Genomic DNA, 27,681 nt, shown 5'->3' on the forward strand with positions numbered 1-27,681 from the left:
GTTCCATTTGGTGTAGCTTGAGTTTTATCTAACAAAGATAGGTAGTTACTTTAATAGATAAATGGCAAAGAAAGCAATATCTCGTATTTTCTGCTAACTTGTCCTTATGCAGTAAAGTTTGGTACATATTTACAGTTTGGCCAAGGTTTTTATTTTCAGATGTTTAGAGAACTGGTTTATTATAGTATTGAAATGTTATTAGAGTACACTCTCATATTTTCATAATTTAAAAAATGAGGTAGTACCACAAATTTAAAACATTAAAACTACTGAAAGTGATTTTTCTCCACTAGCAGTATTTTTATTTGTATGATTGCAATTAGAAGGAATCTCTTGTTAATATTTTTTCTAAGAACATAAGCATAATTTTAAGAATAGAAAAACAATCTAGTTGGTGTTTTAATGAAGGACTGCATATATCACTTAACCTCTATTCAGTTTGTAGGGAAAAAGTCTTAACCATGTTGAAGTGATTTGTTTGAAGTATGAGACTGCTTGATTACTAATAATATTTTGAATTATGTAGGTTAAATAGTATGACTGTAAAACTCACTTTATATGCTTGTTTTTGAAGCATTCTACCTTATAAGCTATATTTAAATCTTTTATTTTACTCATTAAAATAAAGATTGACATAATTAGGTATTCCATAGCTATTTTAAATGTGTTTTCTTATTATAATCACCTCCAGCAACAGAAGTGATGACTAACCATCCTTCAATTACAGGGAAAAAAGTTTCCTAACAAATGATATCGTCTCTCACAACCTAGGCCAAGTTAAGCCGGCTGTGTGAACAAGATAAAGTGGTCCATGCTCTGGAGGAGAAACTTCAGCAACTCCACAAGGAGAAAGTAGGATAATTATGTTTATTACCTACAGTTGATGTTACTTTATATGATGATTATCAGGACACTGATAACTAAAGTAAAAAAGAATTAATTCGATGATGCAGAACATTAAATGTAATTATTTTTATTATAACAGTACACGCTTGAGCAGGCTTTGCTATCAGCCAGCCAGGAGATAGAAATGAATGCAGATAACCCAGCAGCCATTCAGACCGTGGTGTTACAGAGGGACGATTTGCAAAACGGGCTGCTCAGCACGTGTCGAGAACTTTCTCGAGCCACAGCTGTAAGTAGCAGATTTTTTTCCCCCTGGTAAGACTCACTGAAATATTATGCAGTGTTCTTGTTGTTTTTCTATTTAATTTATGTTTCTATTTGACTGGACTATTTTCAGGGTTGTTCTTTATCATAAAAAGAAACTTATTTGTTATTAATATCAAAAATAAAAGGTGGTCTTTATTTCTCTTAACTAGTAGGCTTTGTGTGTGTGTGTGTGTGTGTGTGTGTGTGTGTGAACTAGCTATTTTGTAAGAGAGATATACTCCTGTTAATATATAATGCAAATGAAAAATTCTTAAATATGTTAAAATTTATTAGAAAAATAAATATTATTTGGGTTTTAAGGGAGTTAGGATGATTTTGAGAAGGTGGTTATTAGGTTCACTTAACCAACCATTTCAATAAAAGGCACCTGTGAAATGCTTTTAAGAAACTGTCAACATTAAATTTCATAGCTGCAGTGTGATCTAAGTTTAGATGATAGGTTTGAGTAAGAAATATAATTAACAGAACCTTTTAACCCACAGTCATGTCACTTTATGTAGAGTCTCTTGGGATTACCAAATCTAAAAGTCTTACTTAGAGTTTATAAGTTGTTTTATGAGTTTAAACAGTCTGCTTTAGATCCTATGATGCTGTCATCTCAAAACATAGTAAGAGCACCTGCCCAAGCAGCCCTTTGAAAGGCAAATCCTCACAAAAGCCACCTGTTAAAGAAAACTGCTAACACGCCCTTGTCTGTAGCTTCAGTGGGTTCTTAGGGAGCAGCTACCTTTTAAGAAGGTCCACAGGCATTAATGCTTAACTAAGAGAGGTCCTTCCAGGCTGGCAAAATACCAAAATCTCAGCATGGCTTCTCAATTCTAAACATTAAAATAACATCCCAAACATGAGCTATTTTTAAAGGAATATAGCATGGTTTTAAATAAATCAAAACTTAGATTTTGTGATTCTTACATACCTTATATTTAGTATACCTATTCCAGATATTGAAATAGTTATTTAAATTATCTCATTTAGTCTCTATTACACTGTGATGTTCATAGAATCTTTAAAGAATTTAATATCCTTTCCATTGTTATCTCCTTGAAATCAGAACCATTTCTCCTTCATCTTTGTAGCTCTGTCATCCAGCATTATAGGATGTGCATTAAAAATCTAATGAATGAGCCCTGACTCATGTGGCTCAACTGATTGGTGCCATCCTACAAAGCGAAAGGTGGCCAGTTGGATTCCCAGTCAGGGCACATGCCAGGGTTTCAGGTTTGGTCCCAGTTGTGTGCATGCCAGCAGCAACTGATCAATGTTTCTGTCTCACATCAATATTTCTCTCTCTCTTTCTCCCTCCCTTCCCCTCTCGCTAAAAATAAATAAATAATTTTTAAAAATCTGATGAATGATAGAACTGAATGACTTGTCCAACATTACAAAGCTAAATGATACTGTGCTCAGAATAAATCCAGATCTTCTAACCATAGTCTTGAAGACTTAAATCTGCGTGGATTTGTTTGAATATCTTCTTTTCTGATTGTTATCCTATGTAATTACTTCTCTGTCCCCCCCCCTTTACTTTCAGCATTATTCAGTGATCATTACCAACCCTCACTCAGTATGTTCTTCTAAGACATGTGTTACTGCATAGAATGCAAACTCTGTTGTTCCTGCCTTTATGTAAACTTACTCATATTTGCAGCTCAAGGCTACAAATGATGCACAACTGGGCATGTGGTGGGTACTTGGTGGATGTTCATTATATTTAAATTTGAGTTAACATTTATGCGAGCAGAGTCTCAAAGGAGTCTTCTGATTCTCTCACAACTGATTCACGGCACTGGTTCAAATCCAAGTTCTGAGGTGTAAAAGAAACAATAACACCAGAGATATAACATTAAGGCATCCTTAGATCAAAGCTTGCTTTCAGAGAACATCCCCTCACCTGTTTGGCCACTGAAGTACATAAAACCAGGATTAGCACAAGGTAAACATGTAAGGCAGTGTTCCCTTTATCTTTTTTTTAATTTTTGAAACTGCATCTCCTGTCCATAAGCCCCATCCAACACACCCACATACTTTAAGCACATAGTGCCTTTTCGTTCTCTCCTTGCCTCTGGTTTATATAAACCCAATTAGTGAGAAAGGTTATTAAAACAGTTACATCTTAAAATTTTTCAATGAGCAACTGTCTTAGTTTGGGTTCTGTTCTGAATGCAGAGCCTCAGATGAGCTGGGTTCAGAGAGCTCTGGGGAGATGAATTCAGGAACAGAAGCCCAGGAGTGTGAAGAGTGAGCCAGGGAGAGGGAACAGCTGGTAAAGGTTTCATGCTGAGTTGCTACCATTGTGGGCAACAGGATTTTTGATCCCACTGAGGACTCTTGAGAACATGTGCATATTGCTTCAGACTTTCCCAGTGAGAAGCTGGCCAAGGGGACCTGACTAATGAGGCACCGAGTCCACACCTAAGTCAAGGACTTAGTTCCAGGGCTTCTATACTTTCTGCCCCACTCCACTGTGTGGTAACACATACTTTCTGGAACTTGAAGTCAAATTTGTATTTTCTTAGCCAGATATCTAAAATTGGAATTTCAAATATCAGAAAACAAATAGAAAGACCTTCCCTTCAGTCATCCTGAATCGTGCTGGAAGATATCTTATGCATTTATCCACTGTAAAATAATATCAGTATATGAAATAATAGTAATAATCACAAATATTTCTGGAGCAGTTATTAGGTACCAGATTCCATTATAAGTTCTTTACATGCACTTAATTCACATAATACCCCCTGGATGTGGGGGTTGTTGTTACTGTGTTGAAAAGGAAAAACAGACACGGTTACGTGGTGAATAAGTATAGACTTCTATTAAATTTACTTGTGCTCTGAACTGCTATCTTAGATACATAGGAGGACTGTGAGTAAATGAAGATTTTAGACTACAGTGGGAAAACTAGGTTTAGGATTATAAACTTTAAAGGGGCCCGGAAGCAAGATAAATGAACTACCTTGGGGAGAAGCTTACACTAAATGATTTCATATAGTCATTTTCAACGTAATAAGGAGCTACTGAGAATCACAGTTAAAACACAGTGTAATTCCTTGTAGTTGATCTGCCAACATCCATGAAATGTCATGGAATATGCTTTGAAAGATTTTAAGACAGATTTTAAATTTTCTGGCTATTTCATTAATTATAAAACAACATTCCTGAAAAAGAGACAGCTAGATGCGATATTTCTCCTGATATGCTGCAGTAGAAAGTACCCAGCAATACTTACCAAAGTATTTTTTCCAAAAAAAATCAAAGCTGAATCTCAAGCCTCCATATCTAACTATGAATTTATAGGAAATAAAGGAAACAGAAGAGCAGGCTGAGCAATACCATAGGAATTCACTTAGCAAAATCTAGATTAGGGGACATTATACAGAAAAGGAGGTCTGTTTTCTTCAACAAAGAAGTAGCAAGGGAATAGAGGGAAGGGGATGTTGTAATTAAAAGTATTTTTAAAGGGTTACATATTAATGATTTTAAAAGACTTTTTCTTTTATTTGAGCTTCTTTAGAAATACATACTGAAGTATGTATAAATAAAATGATAGCTTTAAAATAAAATAAAATAAAATGATAGCTTTATAATCCCAAAGGGATACAATATGGGTGTTATAGATGAAACCAGATTGGCCATGTATTAATAACTGTTGAATTCAGTTCTGGGGCTAGTGGGCCCTACTTTTGTGTGTATTTGGAAATGATGGTGTTATTTGAGCACTTGTAGAATCATTCTATATTCAACAGATAACAAGAGTTAAAGACCAAGTATGGGCGTAATGGTTTTTTCAAAAGAGAAAAGTATCAGTGGGGCATGTCTTTATTGAATCTCTGTGGATTCACTCACTTCTTTCGTTGGCTGAATTAGGTTTATTACATTACTGTAAATTACTTTAAGTAAAGTCATATCAGGCTTCTGGTGTTACTGAAAACCTAAGATGCTAAAATACAGCCTATTTAGTATTTTTGTTCATGAAAGAATTTTAATCAAGTCATAAGAAAGTGATTTACACAATAAAGAAAAATGAGTTGTACCTTTTTTTTCTCTTTTTTTTGCCCAGTATAAATTATACAGTAATTGCAAGGATAACAACATAAAAGCACATTTTCTCCATTAGAATAATTAAAGCTCTTTGATTTTAGGAACTGGAACGAGCTTGGAGAGAATATGATAAATTAGAATATGATGTAACTGTTACCAGGAACCAGATGCAGGAGCAGCTAGATCGCCTTGGAGAAGTCCAGGTACAGAAGTGTCGTGTGTTTTACATTGTTTCAACTGGTACTATCCCCAGCTTGTTAGGTTCATGTATGCCCGAACAGTTTTTACAGTATTGGCTACCTAAGACCTGGGTTTGAAAAATTTTAATGATAGGAAACTTACACTCTCACAAAATGTCTCATCTCTCATTGTTTAAAAGTTCGTTCTTCTATCAGGTACATGGTGTGAGCCCTATAGTGTCCTGTGATCCTAGCTGACTGTATGTCACTTGGTACTGAGGTATTGAATTACACAAATTTATCAAGTAATGGATTTTTATCTTTTTATATAAAATTTATTCTCATTCCTCCTATTAAGTGCCTCTTTTTAACAAACTATATGTAGTCTGTTAGCTTGATTGATATATTATTAGGATAGGGGAAAATATAGCAACATTTGGAATAAAGAATCCGGTTTCATAAATAGGCAGATCTGGGATCAATTTCTAGGTATCAGTTTTCTTATCAGTCGTCGTCGTCGTCGGCAGCCGTCCGTCTCAAGAGACGATGGTGTAGCTTCTTAAGAGTCTATCTGCACCGCCGAGAATGGCTGTGCAGTCCAACTCGGGAGTGACACGGTATATGTCTCCTCCCGTGTTGAATCGACATCTTGCGATGACGCTGGAGTGTCCTCTCCAGTGAAGCTGAAGCTACAGAGCCTGGGCAGGGTGATATGGAGGATCTGCTGTTGCCCATGCAGCAGACCCCCCCTCTCTTCGCAGTAAAATGGAAATAATAATACCATGTCCTCTTATCTGTGCTGTCTAGTGCGGGGTGGGGCAAACGTAGGTTTACAGTTGTTTCTTTGGAAAATAATACAGTAATTAATAAATAAGAATACAAGAATAGATTCTGTGTTTTGCATAATACTCACAGCTGTAAACCTACTTTTGCTTTACCCCGTATGTTGGGCACTTTAAATGTTGCTAGTGTGACTGAGGTTAATTATCTAAATGTAAATATCTACATGTGGTTTTGACTTATGTATTGAGCACTGAAGTTATACTAATAAATACTAAATGCAATAGGAAAAAACTATATCTATCTAAAATATAACCCAGGGGTCAGCAAACTTTTTCTGTAAAAGCCCAGGTATTAAATATTTTAGATGACACAGATATACGAGGTCTGTCCAGAAAGTATCCAGCCACGACATAGGAAAAATAGAGGTGTTATTGAAGAAGATACAAGATACAAGAAACATTGTACGGAGGACAATGACACCTTAGTCCCCTTCAAAGTAGGCACCTTGGGACCTCACACAGTTCTCCCAATCACCATCAGCTGCCCCCTCGTATTTTCCTGAATCTCATCAACGATCTGAAATCTCTTTTCTTTCCAAGGTGATTTTAGTTTTGGGAAAAGCCAGAAGTCACAGGGCACCAAATCTGGGCTGTAGCGGGGCTGAGTCACCTGGGTGATTTGATGTTTTGTCAAAAACCTGAACGAGACATGATGCACGAGCAGGTGTGTTGTCATGGTGAAGCTGCCAGTCACCAGTTGCGCATAGCTACAGCCTCTGAATCATCTGAATAGTTTCCGCAGAGGAACGTTCAAGCTTAATGCAAATTTGATGCAGATTTGTTGCTCTACTTGTTCAGTCATTTTGAATGTGGGGCCACAGAGTACACATGCTCACTCAATGGCGTCTACTGCCCCCACTTACTAGTACAGTGAAGTCATCACTGTTCACACATGCGCATTCCAGTCCGCTCTCCTTGGCTGCCAGGTTACAGTGATATCACACCAACACTTCTTATTATATTAACAATGGCTGGACTTTTTCTGGACAGAACTCATATACATATATCCTGTCACATAATCTTGAGAATTTGATTATGGGGGAGATGGGGGTTAGGCTCTTAAAAATATACAAATCCATTCTTAGTTTGCAGGCCAGAGCAGGGTTTGCCAAACCTGATTTAACCTAATCAAAAAATGTTCATCATGAAAATGTAATTACTATTTTATAGGACATGGGAGAAGGGTTGAATAAATGAAAAGTATAAATGGTATACTATGTTCATCAGTGATCTGATTTAACATTATCATGGTGAAAATTCTTCCTATACTCAATTCTATTTCAGCCAGATTTCCAGAAGTTTTTGAAAAAATTAACAAAATAATTCTAATATTTTTAAAGTATAATAAAAAGATCACAAGCAGTTAAGACTCTTTTAAAAATAAAGAACTAGAAGGCACACTCTGTGAGATATAGAATTACACATATGACCTCAGACCAGTTACATAACAACTCTGCACCTCAGTTTCCACAACTGTAAAATGAAAATGATAATAATAGTATCTACCTCTGTCATCCTATTATAATTAAATCTGTTGATGTTTTCGGAGTACTTAGAATAGCATCAGGCACATAAAATGTACTGTATAAATGTTTGTTAAATAAGTAAACAATGAAGGCAGCATAGATAGACTTAAAAGATGATGTACTAGAAAAAAGTATCTCTTGACTACTAAAATTCTCTAAGTTACTGTCTAGATTTGCAAAGAACTTTTTCGATTTGGAGAAACAGTACATTAGGAAAATGAACAAAGAACATGAGTAGTTTTAATTAATAAAATGTAAAACTTGGATTTCTAACAAGTGTTTGAATATTGTTCAAAGTCACTAGTAACCAGAGAAATGCAAAATAAAGCAAAAATGAGATTCTCATTTTGCACCTTTCAGATAGACAAAAATATGTGTATATAATTTAATTGTTGTAAAAGAAATATGTATTCTATGTAGAACCTGTACAAGTGTCAGATATTTATAGTTGATATGCCCTCCCTGTATTGCATGCCAGTATTCTCATATTGGGTCATGTCAATACTTCCTTCTTTTACTTTGATGCTTTCAGCCTGTGTCTTGGGAAAGTGGATACCTAAGATTATGCACTGCCCTTTTGAAGCAGTGTTAGTGCATAGTCCTTATGTTTATAGACTTGGAAAACTTATTTCTGCCCCTCAGAGGACTTTTTATCTTACTAATGAAATATTGAATGTACTCTAATATTTACAGTTGTCAAAAACTGATATTTAGTGAAAAAGCTTTTCTAGGTAATGTGATGCTTTTATACTTCATTGACTATGTCTTAAATAGAGTTCCATTCCTAAAAATGATATTTATTGTTATTTTAAGTATCTTATCAATAAGAGTCATAGAGTTCTACTACAGTCTTACTGAAAACCAATATGATCTTACTTTGGTTTCAGTTAGAGTGCTTAGCCTGGGGGCATGACGTGGGGTATTAGAAGTAAGAAAGTGGATGTATCTTGGAATAAAATTAAAATGGCAGTGATAAATTTAGGTTTCAAAACTGAACATTAGTTCTGTAAATACATTTGACTCCATGAGTCAAAACACTTCTAAATACATTTTAATTTTGTCGGGTCAGGTGGGGTGGGAGGCATGTCTCTTAATGTTCTAAAACTTACGAAATTATACTTTTCTTTCCCCCTCCCTAAAAAATGTGTACTTTTTAAAATTTGGGTTTTGAGAGTTTCTATTTTGTTTTATTTTCCTTTTGTTTTAGTTTTGCATTTTTAGTCCCTTCTGATCAATATTCTTTCTTGGAGTCATAAATATCTCAAGTTGGAGCTTATTGAGATGTGAAATAGTACACTTACGGCTGAAAAATTGAAATTTTTCTCTGCTTTATCTTTTATCCTTGCCACTGAAATTCTCATTTTAAAATACATAATTAGTGGAATTTATAACTTCATTTAATGGTTTCTTTTTTCTTGTTTGTGGTCTGTTTTTTTCTTAATAGACTGAATCAGCAGGAATTCAGCGTGCGCAGATTCAGAAAGAACTTTGGAGAATTCAGGATGTCATGGAAGGACTGAGTAAGCACAAACAGCAGAGAGGCTCGACAGAAACAGGTAGGTTAGCGGTTTTGTATTGTATTCTTCAGTAATTGGCCATAGTTTTTATCCAAGTGGGATCACTCGAGATCTGGGTTACTTTGGTTACTTTAATAGAGTTTTGACATCAGAAAACAAGCACTCTTTTTTTGTAGTTAGTACACAACTTTCTAAAGTAAAAAGCAACCTCACCCACTCAAAATAAATCATCGTTTTCTGTGTATTATAATTATGTAAAAACACAAACATTGTTTTGATTTCATAAGTTTTTTCCCCCCACAACAAAAAATGGAATCATAGTATACGTATTTTCAATCATTTGCTTTTTTTCTCCTTAACTACAAAATAATAGTTGCTGTGTAAGAATTCATTGTATAGATGGACTATATCCATTTCTGTGTTGATGAACATGTTTTTAGGTTTGGGGGGTTGTTTGTGTTTTCCGCTGTCATAAGCATGCTATAATTAACACTATCTGTAAACACATGTGCTGTACTTAAGAGTTCCAAGTGGGAAATGAGCACAGATTTTCCATTTGATAAGCTTGGCCAAACTGCTCTCCTAAAAGATTATGTCAAAATGTACTTACACTAATAAATGTATGAGAAAACCTATTTCCCTAGACTCTGGTTTAAACTAGTTGTTTTAATTTGTATTTTTTTAATATAATTGATTTCAAATTCTGAAGGTTTAATTTAAATTACGTGAAATGAGCCCTGACTGGTGTGACTCAGTGGGGTGAGCATCCTGCGAACTGAAAAGGTCACTGGTTCAATTCCCAGACGGAGCACATGCTTGGCTTTCAAGCCAGGTTGAAGGTGTGCAGGAGGCAGCTGATCGGTGTTCCTCTCCCTCTCTCTCGCCTTCCCTTCCCCTCTTTCTAAAAATACATAAATAAAATCTTAAAAAAACAAAAAAGAAGAAGAATCTGTAAAATAAGCGAAATGAAATTATTCCTTTCTCTGAAAATTCAAAAAGATATGTTTAGTTTAAGTTGTTTTTTATCATTTTTAATAGGTATGGCAGTATCAAGGCCTTTCTCAACAGTTAAGTACAAAAATGAGGTAAGTTTGGCCTGTTTGTCTAACTGTAAATTATTTTAAATATTTAAAACGTGAATTAGAATTGTCTACTCATAAAAGAGTTTGCTAAATATATTCAAGTTATTGTTTTAATCTTAAAATTTCACTGGTTCAATAATTTGATACTTCTAACAAATGTGATTTTTCTTCCCTTAATGTAAAAAATGTAATCACTATTATTAATCTTTGTTAGAACTTTAACATTGTCATACTTTTTCTAATATAAGTAATTTGGATGTTTGTCATTGTGTACTTGGTAAAATGTGTAGGATGATTGATAGATAACTTGGCTGTGTATCATGCATACCATAAAGAAACTGCAACTGCAAAGAGATACTGTCAACCTAATTGAAAGCATCTATGGTCTTAAATTATGTATAAAAGTCAATCAAAAAGAAATGTTTGTTTTTTTTCCCTTAAAAATTGCCCTTTAAAAAATTAGGCAGTAAGATTTTCAAACTAACTTTTCTATTTTTAAAATGAAATACAGTAGTTTTATACATCTGTTCAAATGTTGAGCTTCAGAGTAAAGCTAAACTTTGCGTTACCAAAATAAGGTAAAAGCATATTTAAAAGCATATTGGCTATCATAAATATTTTGGGTTTTACTTTGCAATATGAGACCTTTCGGCTTGGCAGTGTCCCTTTAATTATCTTAAAGCTAATTTAAGTTAACTTACCATTGCAAAGAATTTAGATATACTTAATTCAATATGCTTATCTAAATAAGGTGACTATTCTACAATCTTTAGGAAGAGGAAGTAGTCCCACCTCGTCCTCCACTTCCTCGGTCCTATGACTTTACAGAGCAGCCTCCCATAATCCCCCCTCTGCCCAGTGATAGCAGCTCCTTGCTCTGTTATAGCAGGGGCCCAGTCCATCTGCCTGAAGAAAAGAAGACTCATCAAGTTCAAGGATATACAAGAAATGGATCTCACTGTGTAAGTGGCTGCCGTAGCCACAGAATAATCAGTTACACATGCCATCTCATTTTTTAAAGTGAATTTGTTTTACATTCTTGTTTTTATTATAACACCACTTTTAACCAGTGATTTTGTTGTTGTTGTTGTTGTTTATAATGTTATTTTCTTGTTTTTCCTGTTTGAGTTGTATCATTCTTACTTTTTAATATTGTCACAATTTTAATCTTATAATTTCGTATTTTTCATAATTATTTTTCTAAAATCGTTATTTTGCATTTGTCTAAGGAGTCATAATTTAAATATACTATTTTGGGATATTAGAGACAAATGAAATCTTTAGATCAGAAAGAAGCAGGAAAGAAAAAGATTACTAGGAATGATAAAAAGGTTGAGATGTGCGCAGTATAGTCTAGGAAAACTGTTAGGGAATGTAAGCATTGCCCATGGAAGCTGGGAATAAAAGGTTTGGGGTTAAACAAATAAATGTAAACTATAATAAGCAAGGAGAGGAGAATACAAAAAAAAGCAATCGGGCTATTTGAATTAATATGACCAAAATGTTCCAAAGACATCATCCCTTAGAGGAATATTCTTAATTTCAAAACCAAAACATATACCTGTTAAAATATTTCAAGCCTGTTTTTTTCTACCTTAGTTGTAACACATTAATTAACTGTGTTATACCCAAGGTAGCTAACTGAGGTTTTAACGTTAAGAGTTTGATAAGAGTCTTTAGAGGTAAACATTTTAAAAGAAACTTTTATTAATTTTTTTGGAATTACATATCTTCCTTTCAAGGGTCCAGATTATAGACTCTACAAGAGTGAACCAGAGTTAACAACAGTGGCAGAAGTTGATGAATCTAATGGAGAAGAAAAATCAGAACCTGTTTCAGAAATGGAAGCTTCAATTAAAGGTCAGCATTTGGGATATGTTTTATATCCTGTGTCTTCCAGACATTTCAGCAATAAATTCCGTTTTCATGTTGACCCAGTACATGTACAAGTCCACAGTTCATATCTGAAAACTTCAGAATGTGAAGTTTTTGAATTCAGACGTTTTCACATATTAATAAAGTAACATGACCCATAAACCATCTACTACATGTCATTCCAGCTAGGCAGTCCCCCTTTTTAAACACATTAATATTTCTGGAATATTCATCCTAAGTGGAATAAAGGCTAAGAAGCTTCAGGTCAGTTGGGGTTGGGTTTTACTGAGAAATAAGTTCATGACGAACTTTTCAAAGGCTTTTTGTTTTTTTCTACTTAAAAATTTTACATAAGAGGTTAAGGGTTGAAACAAATTTTCATACAATTTGTATAAAATGAATAAATTCCGTGAAATAGTACTTTCAGTGTGTGTACTCTGATTTTTTTTTTTAATGCTGGTTATTTTTCAGTGTTGTAAAGAAAAAGAGTAAAGGGCAGGTTATTCAGGATCTAAAACTTAGAAAGGGCCAGTTATAATGCAATGTGTGAACCTTGATTGCAGTATATTTTGAAGGAAAAGTCTAAAGACATTCTTGGAGCAATAGTGGAAATTTAAATATGTTCTAGATAATTGTCTAATAGTAAGTAATACTACGATATTGTGGATATGTTATGAGAATTTGGAACCAGAAGAATAATTGTAACTTCCTCTAATTGAAAACTAATTGGATTTCATCCGAATTTAGAATTTCTGCCCATCAGAAATGAAGAAAATATTAGCAATACTTATATCTGACAGAAGTCTTGTATCCAGAATGTTTTTTTTTAAAAAACCTTGTGAATCAGTAATAAACACAGAAATGCCAGTAAAAAGTAGGCAAAAGACTTGGACACTTGCCCTGGCCAGTGCGGCTCAGTTGGTTGGGCATTGTCCCAGAAAGCTAAAGGTCATCAGTTCAATTCCCCATCGGGATACATACGTGGGTTGCGGTTCAGTCCCTGGTTGGGACACATACAAGAAGCAATTGATGGAAGTTTCTCTCTTACATAGATGTTTCTCTCCCTGTCTTTCTCTATCCCCTCTCCTCTCTATAAAAATAAATAGGTAAAATCTAAAAACAAGAGAGAGACTTGGCCACTTAACAAATAAGCTATACAAATGACCCTTAAGCATATTCAGAAAATTTACAACTGATTAATCATAAAAGAAATGCAGTTTTAATGCAAATTAAAATCACAGTTTGCACCTTCTAGAATGACTGGATTTAGGATGTGGAACAACTGGAACTCATACATTCCTGATGATGATTTAGGACAGACCAACAACTGGCAGTTCCTTACAAAGTTAAACATGCAATTAGCATAGTGAATAATTCTACTATATTTTTACTTAAGAAAAATGAACACATAATTTCTCAAAAAGACTTCTAGAAGGATTTTTACAGCAGCTTTAATTCATAACAGAAAATAACTGGAAGCAACCCATGTGTCAGTCAGCAAGGGTATGGGTAAACAAATCTTCATACAATGGAATACTCCTCAGCAATTAAAAAAACTACTGTTAGATATACAACATGTCTGAATCTCAACATGTATAAACATGAAAAAAAAACTGTTCAATGAAAGAAACCCAACACAAAGGAGACATGGTGTATGACTTCCTTTATACGAGGTTTGAGACTAGGCAAAACCAATCCATTGGTGACAGCAGAGAAGTAGTGGCCTTCAACAGAGGGTGGAATTGACTGGAAGGAAACTTTGTGGGGTGTTAGGGGTGGTCTTTATTGTTTGAGATGATTGCACAGACATACATTTGTCAAACCTCACCCATTATACTGAAGATCTGCACACTTCTATATACATTTTACCTCGAAAAAACTTGAGAGGTAGTAAAGACAACAGCAGGGAGTTTGCCACTTACTGACCATCAGTTAAGAGAATGCTGTAATGCTTCAGGTAGAAGGAAAGTAGTCAGATATGGAAGATCTAAGAATCATAGAACTAAAATGTTTGACAGCAGAAGCATATGAAACAGGAGGAGGCTCATTGGTATTAACATGTTCTGAGGTTCTTGTATTGTTCCAGAGAATTGTAATGATCCTGTCTAACTTTAGACTTTAACAAGTTAGGTAGACTATATTTTCTCCCAAACTAGTAGGGAGGCAAACTGAACAATAATCCAAGAGAAGAAAGAGTGGGAAAGAAATAGAGAAGTAGGGAAAATGCAAAGCAAAAAAATAAGTTATTAGAAGTAAATCTAAATATATCTGTAATTACAACAAATCTATTTCAACTGAATGCTTCACCTGAACAAAGATTGTCAAACTGGAAAAAATCAGAAATACAGCTATGTGGTTTTAACAAAAACATCTAACACTTGAGTTTACTAAGAAATTGACTGTAATGTTATGTAAAACATCAAGTTGCAGAAAGGTACATAGTATATAATTCAATATATGTATATGTTAACAATATATAAAAATAGTATGTTTTTAAGAATTCAAGTATTACAGAACTATAAAGAAAAGGAGGGGAAAGATTCACGTGTAATTCAACAGTTACTACCCATGTGGTAAAACAGGGAAGAAGAGAAGTTGAGGAAGGTTGAGAAACGCTACTGAAGTTACGATGATACTTCTCAAACTGGGTGATGACCAAAAGTAAAGAAGTAGATGATCATTCATTCCACCAATTTGTGTATTTACTCATAAAAAAATACAACGTCTGAAATATGTTCTCTAATACGGTTTGAATTCTTCCTCAAAGTTTTGCCTCTTAAAATTTGGGGTATTTTACTTACGAGTTCTCATCTAAATTGATTGTCCAAAGTACACAGATCAATTATGGTGTATTTGGAGCATGTGGCTTAAAAGTAGGGCTTTTAAAAATGGACCACCAACTGGCATAATAGAGGCCTTTCCTTTGTTTGAATTGCAAAACTGCATGTATTGTGTATCAGTTCAGCGCTTCACATTCTCAAATATACCACTTGATGATATAAACATACTCTGAGAGTTCATAAATAATATTAAAACTTAATTAAGCTGCCTGGAAAGACTGGCCTGTTATTTGTCTTTGCAAGGGACTGAGGACCGGGGCTGGTTGGTGGGTAAGACACTTCTTTTTTCTAGCTGATGTGGGGGTTTTTTGTTGTTGTTGTTTTCTGCTTAGAAAAGAGAAAGTGACAAGTGATTACCTGTAAATTAACTATTGTTAGTGAGTATAATTGAAACTACAGTAAGTACAGTGTAATTGAAAGAAGCCAACTAGAAACTAAGGGCATTTAGGTAAATCACTTAAATCTGGGCCATTTCATGACATCTGCTCTATGTGAGAGGATTAGCTTAAGGTACTTTCATCCCCTAAAGATGTGAATGCTTCATGAAGAAGCAGAGCAGCAACAAGCTATGTGGACTTGAGGAAGCAAATTAACCCATGCACTGCCCTCTGTTCACCTTTTTTTACAGGGATGTTGTGAGGATATATGATCCATCAAGTATAATAAATTTTTAGTATCATCTCTCAATCTGTAAACTCTGTTTCTCACCCTAATTCTGAATTTGTCTGGTAATATAAATGGCTAGCTTCTTGAGTATAATAACTAACGGAAGGCTACTACATTTTCCCCAGCTCTTTCGGACAATAAATTTGCCTTGTGATTTTAAAAGCCTCAGAAATTGAGTGTGTCAAAGACAGCAGTTTGTGTGAGACATGACTACTGTTTTAATTTTTAGGTTCCCATTTTCCTGTTGGAGTGGTCTCTCCCAGAACAAAATCACCAACACCCGAATCCTCGACAATAGCCTCATATGTAACCTTAAGGAAAACTAAGAAGATGATGGATTCAAGAACGGTATTTAGCTATAAATTAATTTCTAGAAGGATTCTCCTACCTTTTTATTGCTTTCTCATCTATGTTTCCATTTTAGTGTTTTATCAAAAAAAATTTTTATATACTCAAAGTAAAACTACTCTTTTAAAAATATGTACAGGGAATGAGCACCTCAGAGGACAGACCTATTCAATATCTAACCTAGGTTTCCTTTGATCACCTTTGACATGGGGCTTAGTCCAACAGGTTGTGAAACCTGTTCCCAGGTAGCTGCCCTGTATTATATCTTGACTCTTCTAGCGATTTCCTTGATGAGAGGGATAGACATGTTCTATGGTGACCCAAATTAATGGATTTCCAAGCTAACCTGTGTTTGCAGGGCCTTTCAACTGTGGTAGATTTGGAGGTTGTCAATCCTCTGGTTACTATGAGAAATGTGAATTGGGACTGGGAAATAAGTTCTGTATTTTACACTTTCATCTGAGATCCATTTAATTCAAACTGGCTCCAACCAGTCCAGTCCTATTCTTGGGAATATTCTTGGGGTACTTTCCTCCCTTTCACCAAGTAGTCTTAGAAATTTGAGCCGCAAAGTAACTTTTACTTTTCTTCCTTATAACGTCTCTACTTACTTAGTATGAGATCATTTTAAGCTGTAAGACTGAAAGATACTACAGATGAATGAATAAGTTTATGGTTATCCTAGAAAGATATGAATATACAACTACAAGGTGTATGCCAAAAAATATGGCAAATCTGTATATAAGAACAATATTTGTACAAAATTACAAAGAGCTATAAAAATAATTACTGTAGAATAAAAATAATGAATAGCTATGTATCAGTATTAACATTAGTGGTCCTGGTTCTATAATACTATTTGTTCATAGAGTTAGGCATTTTTTGCTGATTAGAAGGGTGTGTTCTTTGGAAATTGTAATGTTAAAGTAAACAGAAAAAGGACTAAAAATACATGTTTTGATGAAGCAGAAAGATAGTGGATTTATATTATTCTTCAACTGTCTTTTTTTATGTAACTCTTAAGTACTAGAAGAAGACTCCTACAGAATGAAATACTGGAGGGAGGGCTGTAAAAACTATAGTTATATAATGTTGGCCCAACCAAGACTTTTATAAGCAATACCAGAATACCAGCAATTTAACAAACAAGTTCCATAGTATATAGGGGATAAATGTAAATCATTTATTTTAAGGGTTTATATGGAAAATATGAAACAATAGTTTACAAATAAATTAAAAATTGCTTATTTTTAAATTGCTAACTGAGCTTCCTCAATGAGAGATTTATTTCCAATTATAATATTGGAGAAAAGATCTAAAAATTTGTAATAATCCAGCATTTAAAAGAAGAAAGTAAAGCCCTGGCTGCTGTGGCTCAGTGGATTGAGTGTTGGTCTGCGACCAAGTGTCGCTGGTTCAATTCCCAGTCAGGGCACATGACTAGGTTGCACGTCAGGTCCCCAGTTGGGGGCGCAAGTGAGGGGCAACCACACAGCGATGTTTCTCTCCCTCTCTTTCTCTTTTCCCCTCTCTCTAAAAGTAAATAAATAAATAAACAGACAAATAAATTATTAAAAATTTTTTTTTTTTCTAAGAAGAAAGTAGCCCTGACTGGTATGGCTCAGTGGATTGGTTGTCATCCTGCAAACCAAAGTCGCCGGTTCAGTTCCCAGTCAGGGCCCATGACTGGGTTTTGGGCCAGGTCCCCAGTTGGGGGCATGTGAAAAGCAACCGATCAGGGTTTTCTTAGCACATTGATCTTTCCCTCTCTTTATCCCTCCCTTTCCTTCTCTCAAAATAAATAAATAAATAAATAAATAAATAAAAAGAAGAAAGTACATTTCACAATAACTGGATAAAAGTCAGTTGCAGTGTGATAACATTTTTGCATAAACATAGAAAACCCAAGAAAAATACAAGTTTGTGATTAGTAAAAATAAAATGGAAAGGGGTGCTAATGTAGCTAACGTCCCAATCAGTATTAGAATTTACCTCTTTTTTTTTTTTGAAAAGCAAATATGCTTTATTTTACAAATAAATGAGAATCATTATTTCTGCACATTAAGCCTTTTCATTTTTTCCTTTTCTTTTTAGTTTCTACTTGAGCGCTTTAAGATATTTGTTCTGTACAGTAGAGGGTAGTTCCAGAGTCACAGCTGCTGCCATGCAGACATTTTTCAGGTTGGAGTTAAAAGAATCTGCGCCATTAGCCTGACATAGTGCTCAGGCCCCAGGACTAGTCACCTCTGTCCTGGGTTTTCTCAAAAACTCCCACTAACTCCCTCAGTGTCTGCATCAGTTTCCACCAGTTCAGACCAGAGGACACTAAGAAATCTATGAATCCCCTAGATTCTAGAATATGTTTAATATTTTAAAAGTCTAGTATATAAAATAAGCTAAAATTTGCTTATGACTAATTATTGAAGTGTTTATTTTGGATCTTGTACCAATATTGTTTTATATCTTCAGTGAGAAAGTGATAAGTAAGAATTGGTGGTTTAATGGGACTAATATTTCTAAATCCTTCAGTAAACCATAAAACCATACAAACGTTTTCAGTTATAACCATCTGATTTATACAAAAGAGATGTAGCCATACTTTTTTTATTGATCATAAACTAAGGATATTTTCTCTACTGGTGTTTCACAGTATGTATGTGACTTAAACATTATGTTTTCATTGAAATAAATCCCCTATTTTCGCCTACTTTGAGTTTTATACAGTTTCCTATTTCAGGACCATGGGATAGAATCATGCCAGAGCTGCCATGCCCTTTTGTATTTAAGAAGGAAAAAGAATATCCTCATTAGTTTCTCTTCCTACTCCTTCCCCTCTTTTTCTCCCTTCCCATCATAGACCATGTATCACCAATTATCCGTTAAGTATAAAATAATTTGCCTTTCTGGTGTTATCTAAATGATCGTTCAAAACCTCCACTTTTGATTTTGAAGACAAAAGACATGCATTTTAGAACCTATTTTATTTCAACATACTTTTCAGAAGTCACTCTGTATTTATGTATTCATGTGTTTATTTTGAATTTAAAGGAAAGACCAAGAAGTGCAGTGGAACAGCTCTGTTTGGCTGAAAGTACTCGACCTAGGATGACTGTGGAAGAACAAATGGAGAGAATAAGGAGACATCAACAAGCATGCTTAAGGGAAAAGAAAAAAGTATTAAATGTTATTGGTGCTTTAGACCAGTCACCCTTACCAAGTCCTTCAAATTTAAGGGATAATCCATTCAAGGTTACCCAGGTATATATCATTTGCTTTTCATCATTCTTGTGTGAAAATCTAGTATCATTTGAATCTTAGAATCAGAGTTACATGCCTTACGGGTGTTCAGATGCCTGCAATGTGGATAGGTATTTTATGTTACTTGATTTTTCTAATAATAATCTAAGGCAACTTAGTATAATGGAAATTGCCCTGTGTTCAAAAAACCAGAGCTAATTAATTGTTGGATGCCCTTGCACTGGTTATGGACTTCGCCTCCTTTGCAGTATATCAGGTTCAGCCTGCACTCACTCTTTCACAGAGCTTCTAAGAAGATAAAAGTGCTCTTAGCAAATGTACAAGGCCATGCAGTTTACCAAGATAGTCCCCAGTTCCCCTCCCAATAAAATATGTATTACTCTGTCCTAATTTAACATGCCCTCAATTTGTAGCAGGAGAGAGCTTCTAGATAAAATTTCTGTTCGTTACATTTCAACTTCAGTAAATGGACACCATTCCATTTCTTATTTGTTCATTACCCTGATTTGTAAATACAGAACCAACTGGGAAACCTTTTCAGGAGCCTCAGTCTGGTCTACCCCTGTTAGTAGACGTGGATCAGCTAAAAGTGCTACCCTGTCTTTGTAGAAATTCCCTATTCGTCTAACCAAGAGCAGGCATTGCTAATGGAGATTCAGCTGATTAACAGTTGAATACCTGTGCATTCTACAAATTGCAAAATAGGTGATTTTAAAAATTAAGATGAGGATAAAGAAGTGTGTGGAATACTGTCATTTAATATGCCCTATGATGACTATATAATGTATATAAGTATATTGGTATATATTAAGTAAATATATTTAGTTCCTCTTGATTTTCATAAGAAAACCTTGTGAGTGAAGATACAGCTTTTTTTCAGAATTAACATGTGCTGCCTAGATGGCTGTATAGTATGAGTCTCAGAATGCTGTGTATCTTTGTACAGACTCGAAGGAAGGAAGATAACATTAAGGAACTGGACACTGTCGTTAGAGAAGATGATATAAAGACAAACCATGAAACTCCTGCAGCAGAAATTGTTCGACTAAAGGAAGCTGAACCTCAAAGTACAGATTTCAGCAAAGAGGTAGATTACATTAGGGCAGATATTCCAAATCGGTAGATTTTTGAAGATTAGATCAAGTAGTAATATGGTTTTAAATCATGTTTTATATTGTCACAGAAGCCAAAGATCTAAGTGAGATGATCAGTTTTGTATAATTCAATTAATTGAAAACTTAAAACATGACTGGCAAGGCTGGACTAAATTACTGCTGACCTAATTAAATTTGGAGTCTTTTATCCCAAAACAGCTAACTAATAGCAATGTGCTTCATCACTTTGGGCAAATAACTTTTTGTCCTAGTGTTTAAGAATGTAAAGGGAGCATTTGAGATCTTGCTCCGTGGCATGTGAGTTTGGTGCAAATAAACTCTTATAAAAAAGTTTTAATGTTAGTATTTTTAAGATAACTTGAATCTAAATCTATATTTTAGTAAATATTTGACAGGATATGATTTTTACAATAAACTTTTATGTGGAAATTATTCTAGGTTTACTAATAAATATTAGATGTGCTATGAATGCTTTGAAAAAGAAAATCTTTGTTCTTATCCTATAGTTTAAAGAAACTGAAACTGTTTTTAACGAAACACCTTTCAAACCTGAGCCAAATGGAATAAAATCTGAGGAAGTGATGGATAAAGAAAGAAACAAAGAAACATCTGAGGATGTTTCATACAGGTAATAATTAGGGAGAACAAAGAATTTATTCATAAATGTGTGTACCTGCTTATAAAAATGGTGAACTGCAGAGTCAAACAGTAGTGGGTTCCAGTCTCAGCAAGCAACCTCCTTTCTTTTTAAGATTTTATTTATTTACTGTATTAGAGAGAGGGGAAGGATGGAGAAAGAGAGGGAGAGAAACGCCATGTGTGGAAGGTATACAGTTGCCTCTCACATGCCCCCAACTGGGAAACCTGCCTGCAACCCTGTCATGTGCCCTGACCCAGAATCGAACCAGTGACTCCTCAGCTCACAGGCCGGCACTCAATCCACTGAGCCACAGCAGCCAGGGCTCAAGCTATCTTCTTAAAGTTCAGTTTCCTCAGTTGTAAAAATGGGGATAGTAATAGTATCTACCTCACAAGTGTCTTGTAAGGATTGAAAAAGAAAATACATGTATAGCACCTAACACTGCTTAGCACCTAGAAAGTAGTCGATAAATAGCTTTTTAAAAAATGCTGAAAGGCACATAAGCTATAACGGAGTAAGCACCACAGCATTGAGTACGTATTCATAGACGTTCATCAAAAGCAGTCTAAGTTGTCTGATAAGCATTCCAAAAATTATAGTGATTGGTTATTTATTTTTTAGCTGCGTTTGTTAACCTGCATTCTTATGTGCAATGAACTCACTGATCATTTTTAACAACATGAAAAGAGACAACGTTTCCCACTCCTACCAAAACTTAAATCTGATCAAGCCTCAACATTATACCAGTTTTTTAAAAAGGTGAGGGATACAGCCCCAGCCAATGTGGCTTTGCTGGGCGTCGTCCTACAAACCGAAAGGTTGCTGGTTCAGTTCCCAGTTGGGGCTAATGCTTGGTTGTGGGTTGTCTTCGGTCAGGATGCACACAGAAGGCAGCTGATTGATGTTTCTCTCTCACACCAATGTTTCTCTCCCTTTCTCTCTCCTTTCCTCTCTTTAAAATCTAAAATTAAAATAAATAAATAAACTTTAAATGAGGGATACAATTATCAAAATCTAGAATATGATAAACTGTAAGGACAGATACACCTGGGTCTTTCACAAATAAGTAGGCAAAGACTGAAAGGGGTCTGTGGGGTGGGGTATTTTAGCTTAAAGGAGAGTTGAAGAGACTTTTGAAGCAAATACACTGTATAGACTTTGTTTTGATCCTCATTCAAACATAACTAAAATGATATTGTGAAGAAAAATGGAAAATTTGAGCACTGAATGGATATTTGGTGATATTAAGGTATTATAATTATAAACTGAAGTATTTATAGATTAAATGATATGTCTGGAATTTGCTTTAAAAATAAATTCGACCCTGGCGGTGTGCCTCAGTGGATTGAGCACCAGCCTGCAAACAGAAAGGTCCTCGGTTCGATTCCCTATCAGGGCACACCCCTGGGTTGTGGGCCAGGCCCCCAGTTGGGGGCTTGTGAGAGGCAACTCACACATCGATGTTTCTCTTCCTCCCTTTCTCCCTCTCTTCTCTCTCTAAGAATAAACAAATAAAATCCTAAAAAAACATAATTTGGGAGTTTAGATGAATCAAGATTGGCAAAATGTAGGTAATTACTGAAACTCAGTGTACAAGTTTAATATTATTCACTCTAATTTTTATGTTTGTAATTTCCATAAGAAAGAGAAAAAGAAAAGATATTGCAAGCAAAATATTAGGAGTTGTTAAATATAGATAGTGCATCTTTTCTATATACTTAAAATGTTCAATAATAATAAATTGGAAGTAAAATTAATTGCATTCTGTAATAAATTTTACAATACCTATCATCATTAGCCCTCAGGATGAGACACAAATCACAAACCATAAATTGGAAGGCCACCCTGAAGAAAATACAAAGGACAGTATTCATGAGCAGGAAGAAAGTGTTTCTTGTGAACGAGCTCCTGAGGGTTCTAAAGGAAACCAGACAATGGCAGGTAGGTATTAACACATTTTACAATTTTCTCAGTGGTGCTTCCTCTGAACCTCTCAATTTATTTTCCATGGGAAGGTTTTAGCAAGAGAGCCACTTAAGTACCTGGACTACAGAAAAATCAACCTTTGCCTTTCACAAGCACCTTGGGGGTTGGCGGGGGGTGGGGTGGCTGCCGCTGGAAAAAAAGAGGAAAGGGCGACCGCTGCCTAACAAGCTAGGTCCACACAGAGCCTGGCCTGGCTTGGATCTGTTTCTTCATTTTTGGTTTTGGTTTTGCTTTTATTTTTAACACATACCAAAAAAATTTTCTAATAAGATTCTTCAGTACCTAGAAAATGTACCTGTTTCTCTGAGACTGGATTCTCAGGGTGTTCACAGACCTACCATTTTGGAAACTGGAAGCTAAATACCTAAATTGGTAGAATGGGTCCGTTTACCGTAACCCCTATATAGTACCGGAGTATAACCCACATCCGGGGTTTAAGTGATTCAGAGGGAGACACCTGAAAATTGACCTCAAAGCAAAAAATATATGTTATTTTTATTATTTTATTTTTTCCAGTCCTGGCTGGTGTGGCTCAGTGGATTGAGGGCCAGCTTGTGGACTGAAAGGTTGCTGGTTCGATCCCCAAGCACATTGCCTGAGTTGCAGGCCAGTCCCCTGTTAGGGGCGTGTGAGAGGCAGCCGATCAGTGTTTCTCTAACACATGATGTTTCCCTCCCTCTCTTTCTCCGCCCTCCCACCCCGTCTCTAAAAAATAAATAAAATATTTTAAATATATATCTTAAATTTCTTTCCCCCAGTTTTATGTAAGATAAAATTGACATATAATACTGTGTAAGTTTAAGGTACACTATGAAGAAGAATGTTTCGGCAGCCTTCCAGAGACATTTTACACTAAACAATCAATCAGTTCCCAGATTAGAAAGGAACAACCCAAACACAACTCTTCATTCCGTCTCGAAACATGTTCTTATTGTGTGCGATCACAGCATCAGATTTCCTTCCCCAAATGTCTTCAAGATTTTTATCTTCTCACATTTTCTTGGTGTGTTTTAGTGAAAAGTCTGTCCCCGTCTCCGGAGTCGGCGCCCTCCCCGGTTCCGTCCGCTCAGCCACAGCTCACAGAAGGATCGCATTTCATGTGTGTGTAGTCTCAGAAAAAGTACGTGTTTCCCTTTGCACTTCACCCTTCGAGTTCCTGACTGGAATTTTATTCATTTGTTGGTTTAGTGAATAAAAACTGAGATTAATTCTGGACCGTGCTTAGGCAGAGTTGTCAGAGCAAGTATTTGAACCGCGGGGAGTAACTCACATTTCCAACATTCGTCCTTCCACTGATTGGCTGCGTGACAGCATTTTCTCTTATTTCATCTGTAAAAACAGCAAAACCTGGAGAGTACGTCCTGTGCCAAAACAAGCCTCACGGTGTTTTGCAGCTGTGTCCCATTTAATGTTCCTTTCCATAGTCGGATCTGAGAAGTCTGTTTAAGCCATTACATGTTGAGTAATGTTTTTTAAGTTAGTGTGACATATCTACCGCATTGGGAGTTTGTTAATTATTTTATAAGAAAAATGTTTATGGTGTAGCCAAATAGATGGAAAATTGAAATCTTTAAAATGTATCAGACAGAAATTACTTTTCAATTTTTAAGACAGGGAAGTAGTTACTCAAAAAACCGTGCGTAGAGAAAGGGAGAAGGAGAAGGTCTTTCTTTGAATAGTGTTTCTTAGACTACAGTTCCAGGACTGAAAATGATTTTCTAAGGTCTTTCTTTTAAACTTTAAACAATTGCTAAATGATACCTGCAGTTGTGTACATATAGATAGACACTGTTTTTAACTTCTCAAAAAAGCTGTGAGGTGTGGAATGAGCACTTTATGCCCCCCCCCCCGTTCTTTTTTTTGCATTTTTTCCCTCAAAGTATCTACCCGATCTACTAATGTTTCGTACCTTAAGGTGACCACCAATTTCCGTTACACAATTATAAGCAGTGAAAACACCTACAGACATGAGCATTGTTATTAACACATTGCTTGATTTTTAGATTTCTCAAAGTAAATGAGTACTTCTTTTCTGGAATCCACTTCCATTCACACCTTTCGATGGCAGCTATAATCAGTGCCCTTCCTTTCAGCCAGAAGGATTCAGCTTTGCCTGTCTTGTCATTTGTACCTTTTATTTGAGATTTTGTCTGGCTGGAGTCCAGAAGAGGCCTTTGTTTGCTCTCCTTCGTATCTCTCCAGGATTGACATCCTTTCTGGAGCCGCAAACAATCTATTTGTTATAGTCTTACCTGTGTGTCTTGCCTGTCACTCATGTATTTAAACTTTTAACTTAGTATGTTGAGACGTGACAGTTCTCACTAGTGACAGAATAACATCAAGACATAGGAATAAGCATTATGCTCATTTGATTCCTCCTGTATAAAGAGTTGATCAGCCCTGGCTGGTGTGGCTCAGTGCTTTGAGCACTGGCCTGCAAATCAAAGGGTCACCGGTTCAATTCCCACATACCTGGGATGCCGGCCTGGTCCCCAGTTGGGGGCATGCAAGAGACAACTAAACATTGATGTTTCTCTCTTTTTCTCTCTCCCTCCCTTCCCCTCTCTCTAAAAATAAATAGGTAAAATCTTTTTTTTTAAAAGTTGATCAGTGGCCTCTGTCTTACTAGAGAAATGCACATTGAAAACCATTCTTGTCTTTTGGTTCAATAACAGGTACTCATTGTACACAGGCCATCCTGATAATAAAGAATGTTCAGTTAAAACTCAAGTACATTTCCAGGTTCTTTAAGTTGTTATTATTGGATCTTGTTTTCTTTTACTTTCATTTCAAGAGCCACTAGCATTACATACTAGACTAAATGAGGTACAACTATTGCTGGATTTTTTCCAGTCTTGTGGCACGCAGCCACCACAAACAACTAGTGACTCTCAAAACGTGTGCTATTTTATAATCTTCATATGTGCATATGTCATCTCTCTAGAAAGTTTTACAAATGACACTACTATGCAGGCAGCTCAATATATTATTAGATTTTTTAGTGAAGTTATGCAAATCTTTGCTCATCTCGTTGATCTTTTGGATTCAGCCACAAATTTGGGCACATTTTTTATTCTGAACTGCTATTTAATTGCATTATATTTCTTTGCTTTGTGGATTAAGCTTATGGAAAATGTCCTTTAATTGTATTACGTTTTAGGATTTTCACAGCCATGCTTGTCAGTTCTGTTGTTATGGAATGTCACCCTTAGTTACTTTAGGAAATGGTCATTCAGTAACTTGCAGGTGTCAAAGTAAATTTCCCTCCCTTTATTTTCCAGCTATACTGACTTCTGTTGAAACCATTCAAACCTAAGGACATGGACCTCCGGCAATGTGAGAAGATATTGTACAGTATATTTTAAATCTATGAAATTCATAGTTCTGATGCTTTTGGCCACAGAGCATCATTTTATCACTTCTGGAAAATGTTTATTCCAAAACAGCTTTAATGGCCCATACGTACACTCCCTAATCTCAAGGTTATTATTCTGACACCAGCTTGCTGCTATGATTTCAGAGCACAGAGGTCAAGGTGCTTTTTACTGTGCGGTCTATAGCCAGAGCTCACTCAGTTGCTGATTTCCAGATTTTGATGTTTCTAAAGTCTAGGTGGAGTTATATTTCTTTTTTTCTTTTCACTACATCATTTTAATTATTTTCCAATGAAGCTTGTTTTCTTTTTCTTTTTTTTTCCTTCCCATTTTGGCTACTGCAGTGCTTCGTTTCACACTTGATTTGTAAAAATTTTATATATATATTTAAAACGTGCCATTTTATTATTGCTAAGTGAAGTATGTGTCGTTCTCTGCTATAATTATTTCTCAGTCAGATTGCAATGTCAGCAGTTACTGCCACATTCTTGTCAGCTTAAACACAAACGTTAGCGCTTACTGTTTCTTGAAAAACAATTTAAAATGTGGGTATTTTGAAGTACTGGGCTTACTTCATTGGAATAGATGTGTACAGCAATAAGCAGGTTTTCAAATCCAGTACTTAGTTTGTGTACAAATGTAATTATGTTCATTGTGTATATATTATACAATGAGCACATGTAATGTAAGTATTAAAGGCTACTTACTATTGTTTAAATGCAAATGTTCATATCTCATTTCTTTTTTTTATCATGTTAAATAAATGTTGATGTTCTTAAATAATTTGTGTTAGAATTTTTGCTCTTTCCATCCAAAATGGAAAGGCTGAAGCGCAAGAAACGTGTAAAGAAAGGAAAAGAAAGTATGTTAATCTTATTATAGAGAACATCACATAAGGACCTCTTCTGCCACCTAGCCCAACCCTCCTATGTCAAGCTGAGGAACTTGAGACCCTGAGAGAGAAATTGAATCAGCCACAGTCACATTTCATTTCATGCAAATCTGGACGAGAATACAGCTTTTCTGACTTTTCTTCTAAGGCCATCAGCTCAGCACCACCAGGCAAATTGAGCCTGGTGTCATCTTCCGTACCTGTTTCTGGTTGTGTCCATGGTATTGAAAACTAGCCTCAGTCTGTAGCCTCGCTCTGCCCAGTGGTTTGGGCTTGGAGGGGGCTGTGTAGAGCTGAGGGTTAGTCCTCTGACCCCAGTCACTAGGA

The 27,681-nt window shown here is 35.5% G+C and overlaps 1 protein-coding gene across 1 annotated transcript in view; it reads left to right on the forward strand.

Annotated features, from left to right (window-relative positions):
- PLEKHA5 (pleckstrin homology domain containing A5) overlaps positions 1-27,222 on the forward strand; it is a 203,067-nt gene extending 175,845 nt beyond the window's left edge. Inside the window, exons 18-31 of the mRNA XM_090272891.1 lie at positions 772-852; positions 986-1,135; positions 5,316-5,417; positions 9,206-9,317; positions 10,317-10,363; positions 11,134-11,322; positions 12,103-12,220; positions 15,971-16,089; positions 19,138-19,347; positions 20,294-20,434; positions 20,969-21,090; positions 22,901-23,043; positions 24,103-24,208; positions 26,370-27,222. Of these exons, the coding sequence (XP_090129017.1) occupies positions 772-852; positions 986-1,135; positions 5,316-5,417; positions 9,206-9,317; positions 10,317-10,363; positions 11,134-11,322; positions 12,103-12,220; positions 15,971-16,089; positions 19,138-19,347; positions 20,294-20,434; positions 20,969-21,090; positions 22,901-23,043; positions 24,103-24,197 (1,629 nt within the window). The 3' untranslated portion in view covers positions 24,198-24,208; positions 26,370-27,222. The remainder of the gene's footprint in view (positions 1-771; positions 853-985; positions 1,136-5,315; positions 5,418-9,205; positions 9,318-10,316; positions 10,364-11,133; positions 11,323-12,102; positions 12,221-15,970; positions 16,090-19,137; positions 19,348-20,293; positions 20,435-20,968; positions 21,091-22,900; positions 23,044-24,102; positions 24,209-26,369) is intronic.
- Positions 27,223-27,681: the final 459 nt, after the last annotated feature.

Source organism: Furipterus horrens, unplaced genomic scaffold (assembly GCF_987537825.1).
Source record: "Furipterus horrens unplaced genomic scaffold, mFurHor1.1.pri manual_scaffold_4, whole genome shotgun sequence".
Taxonomy (NCBI): Eukaryota; Metazoa; Chordata; class Mammalia; order Chiroptera; family Furipteridae; genus Furipterus; species Furipterus horrens.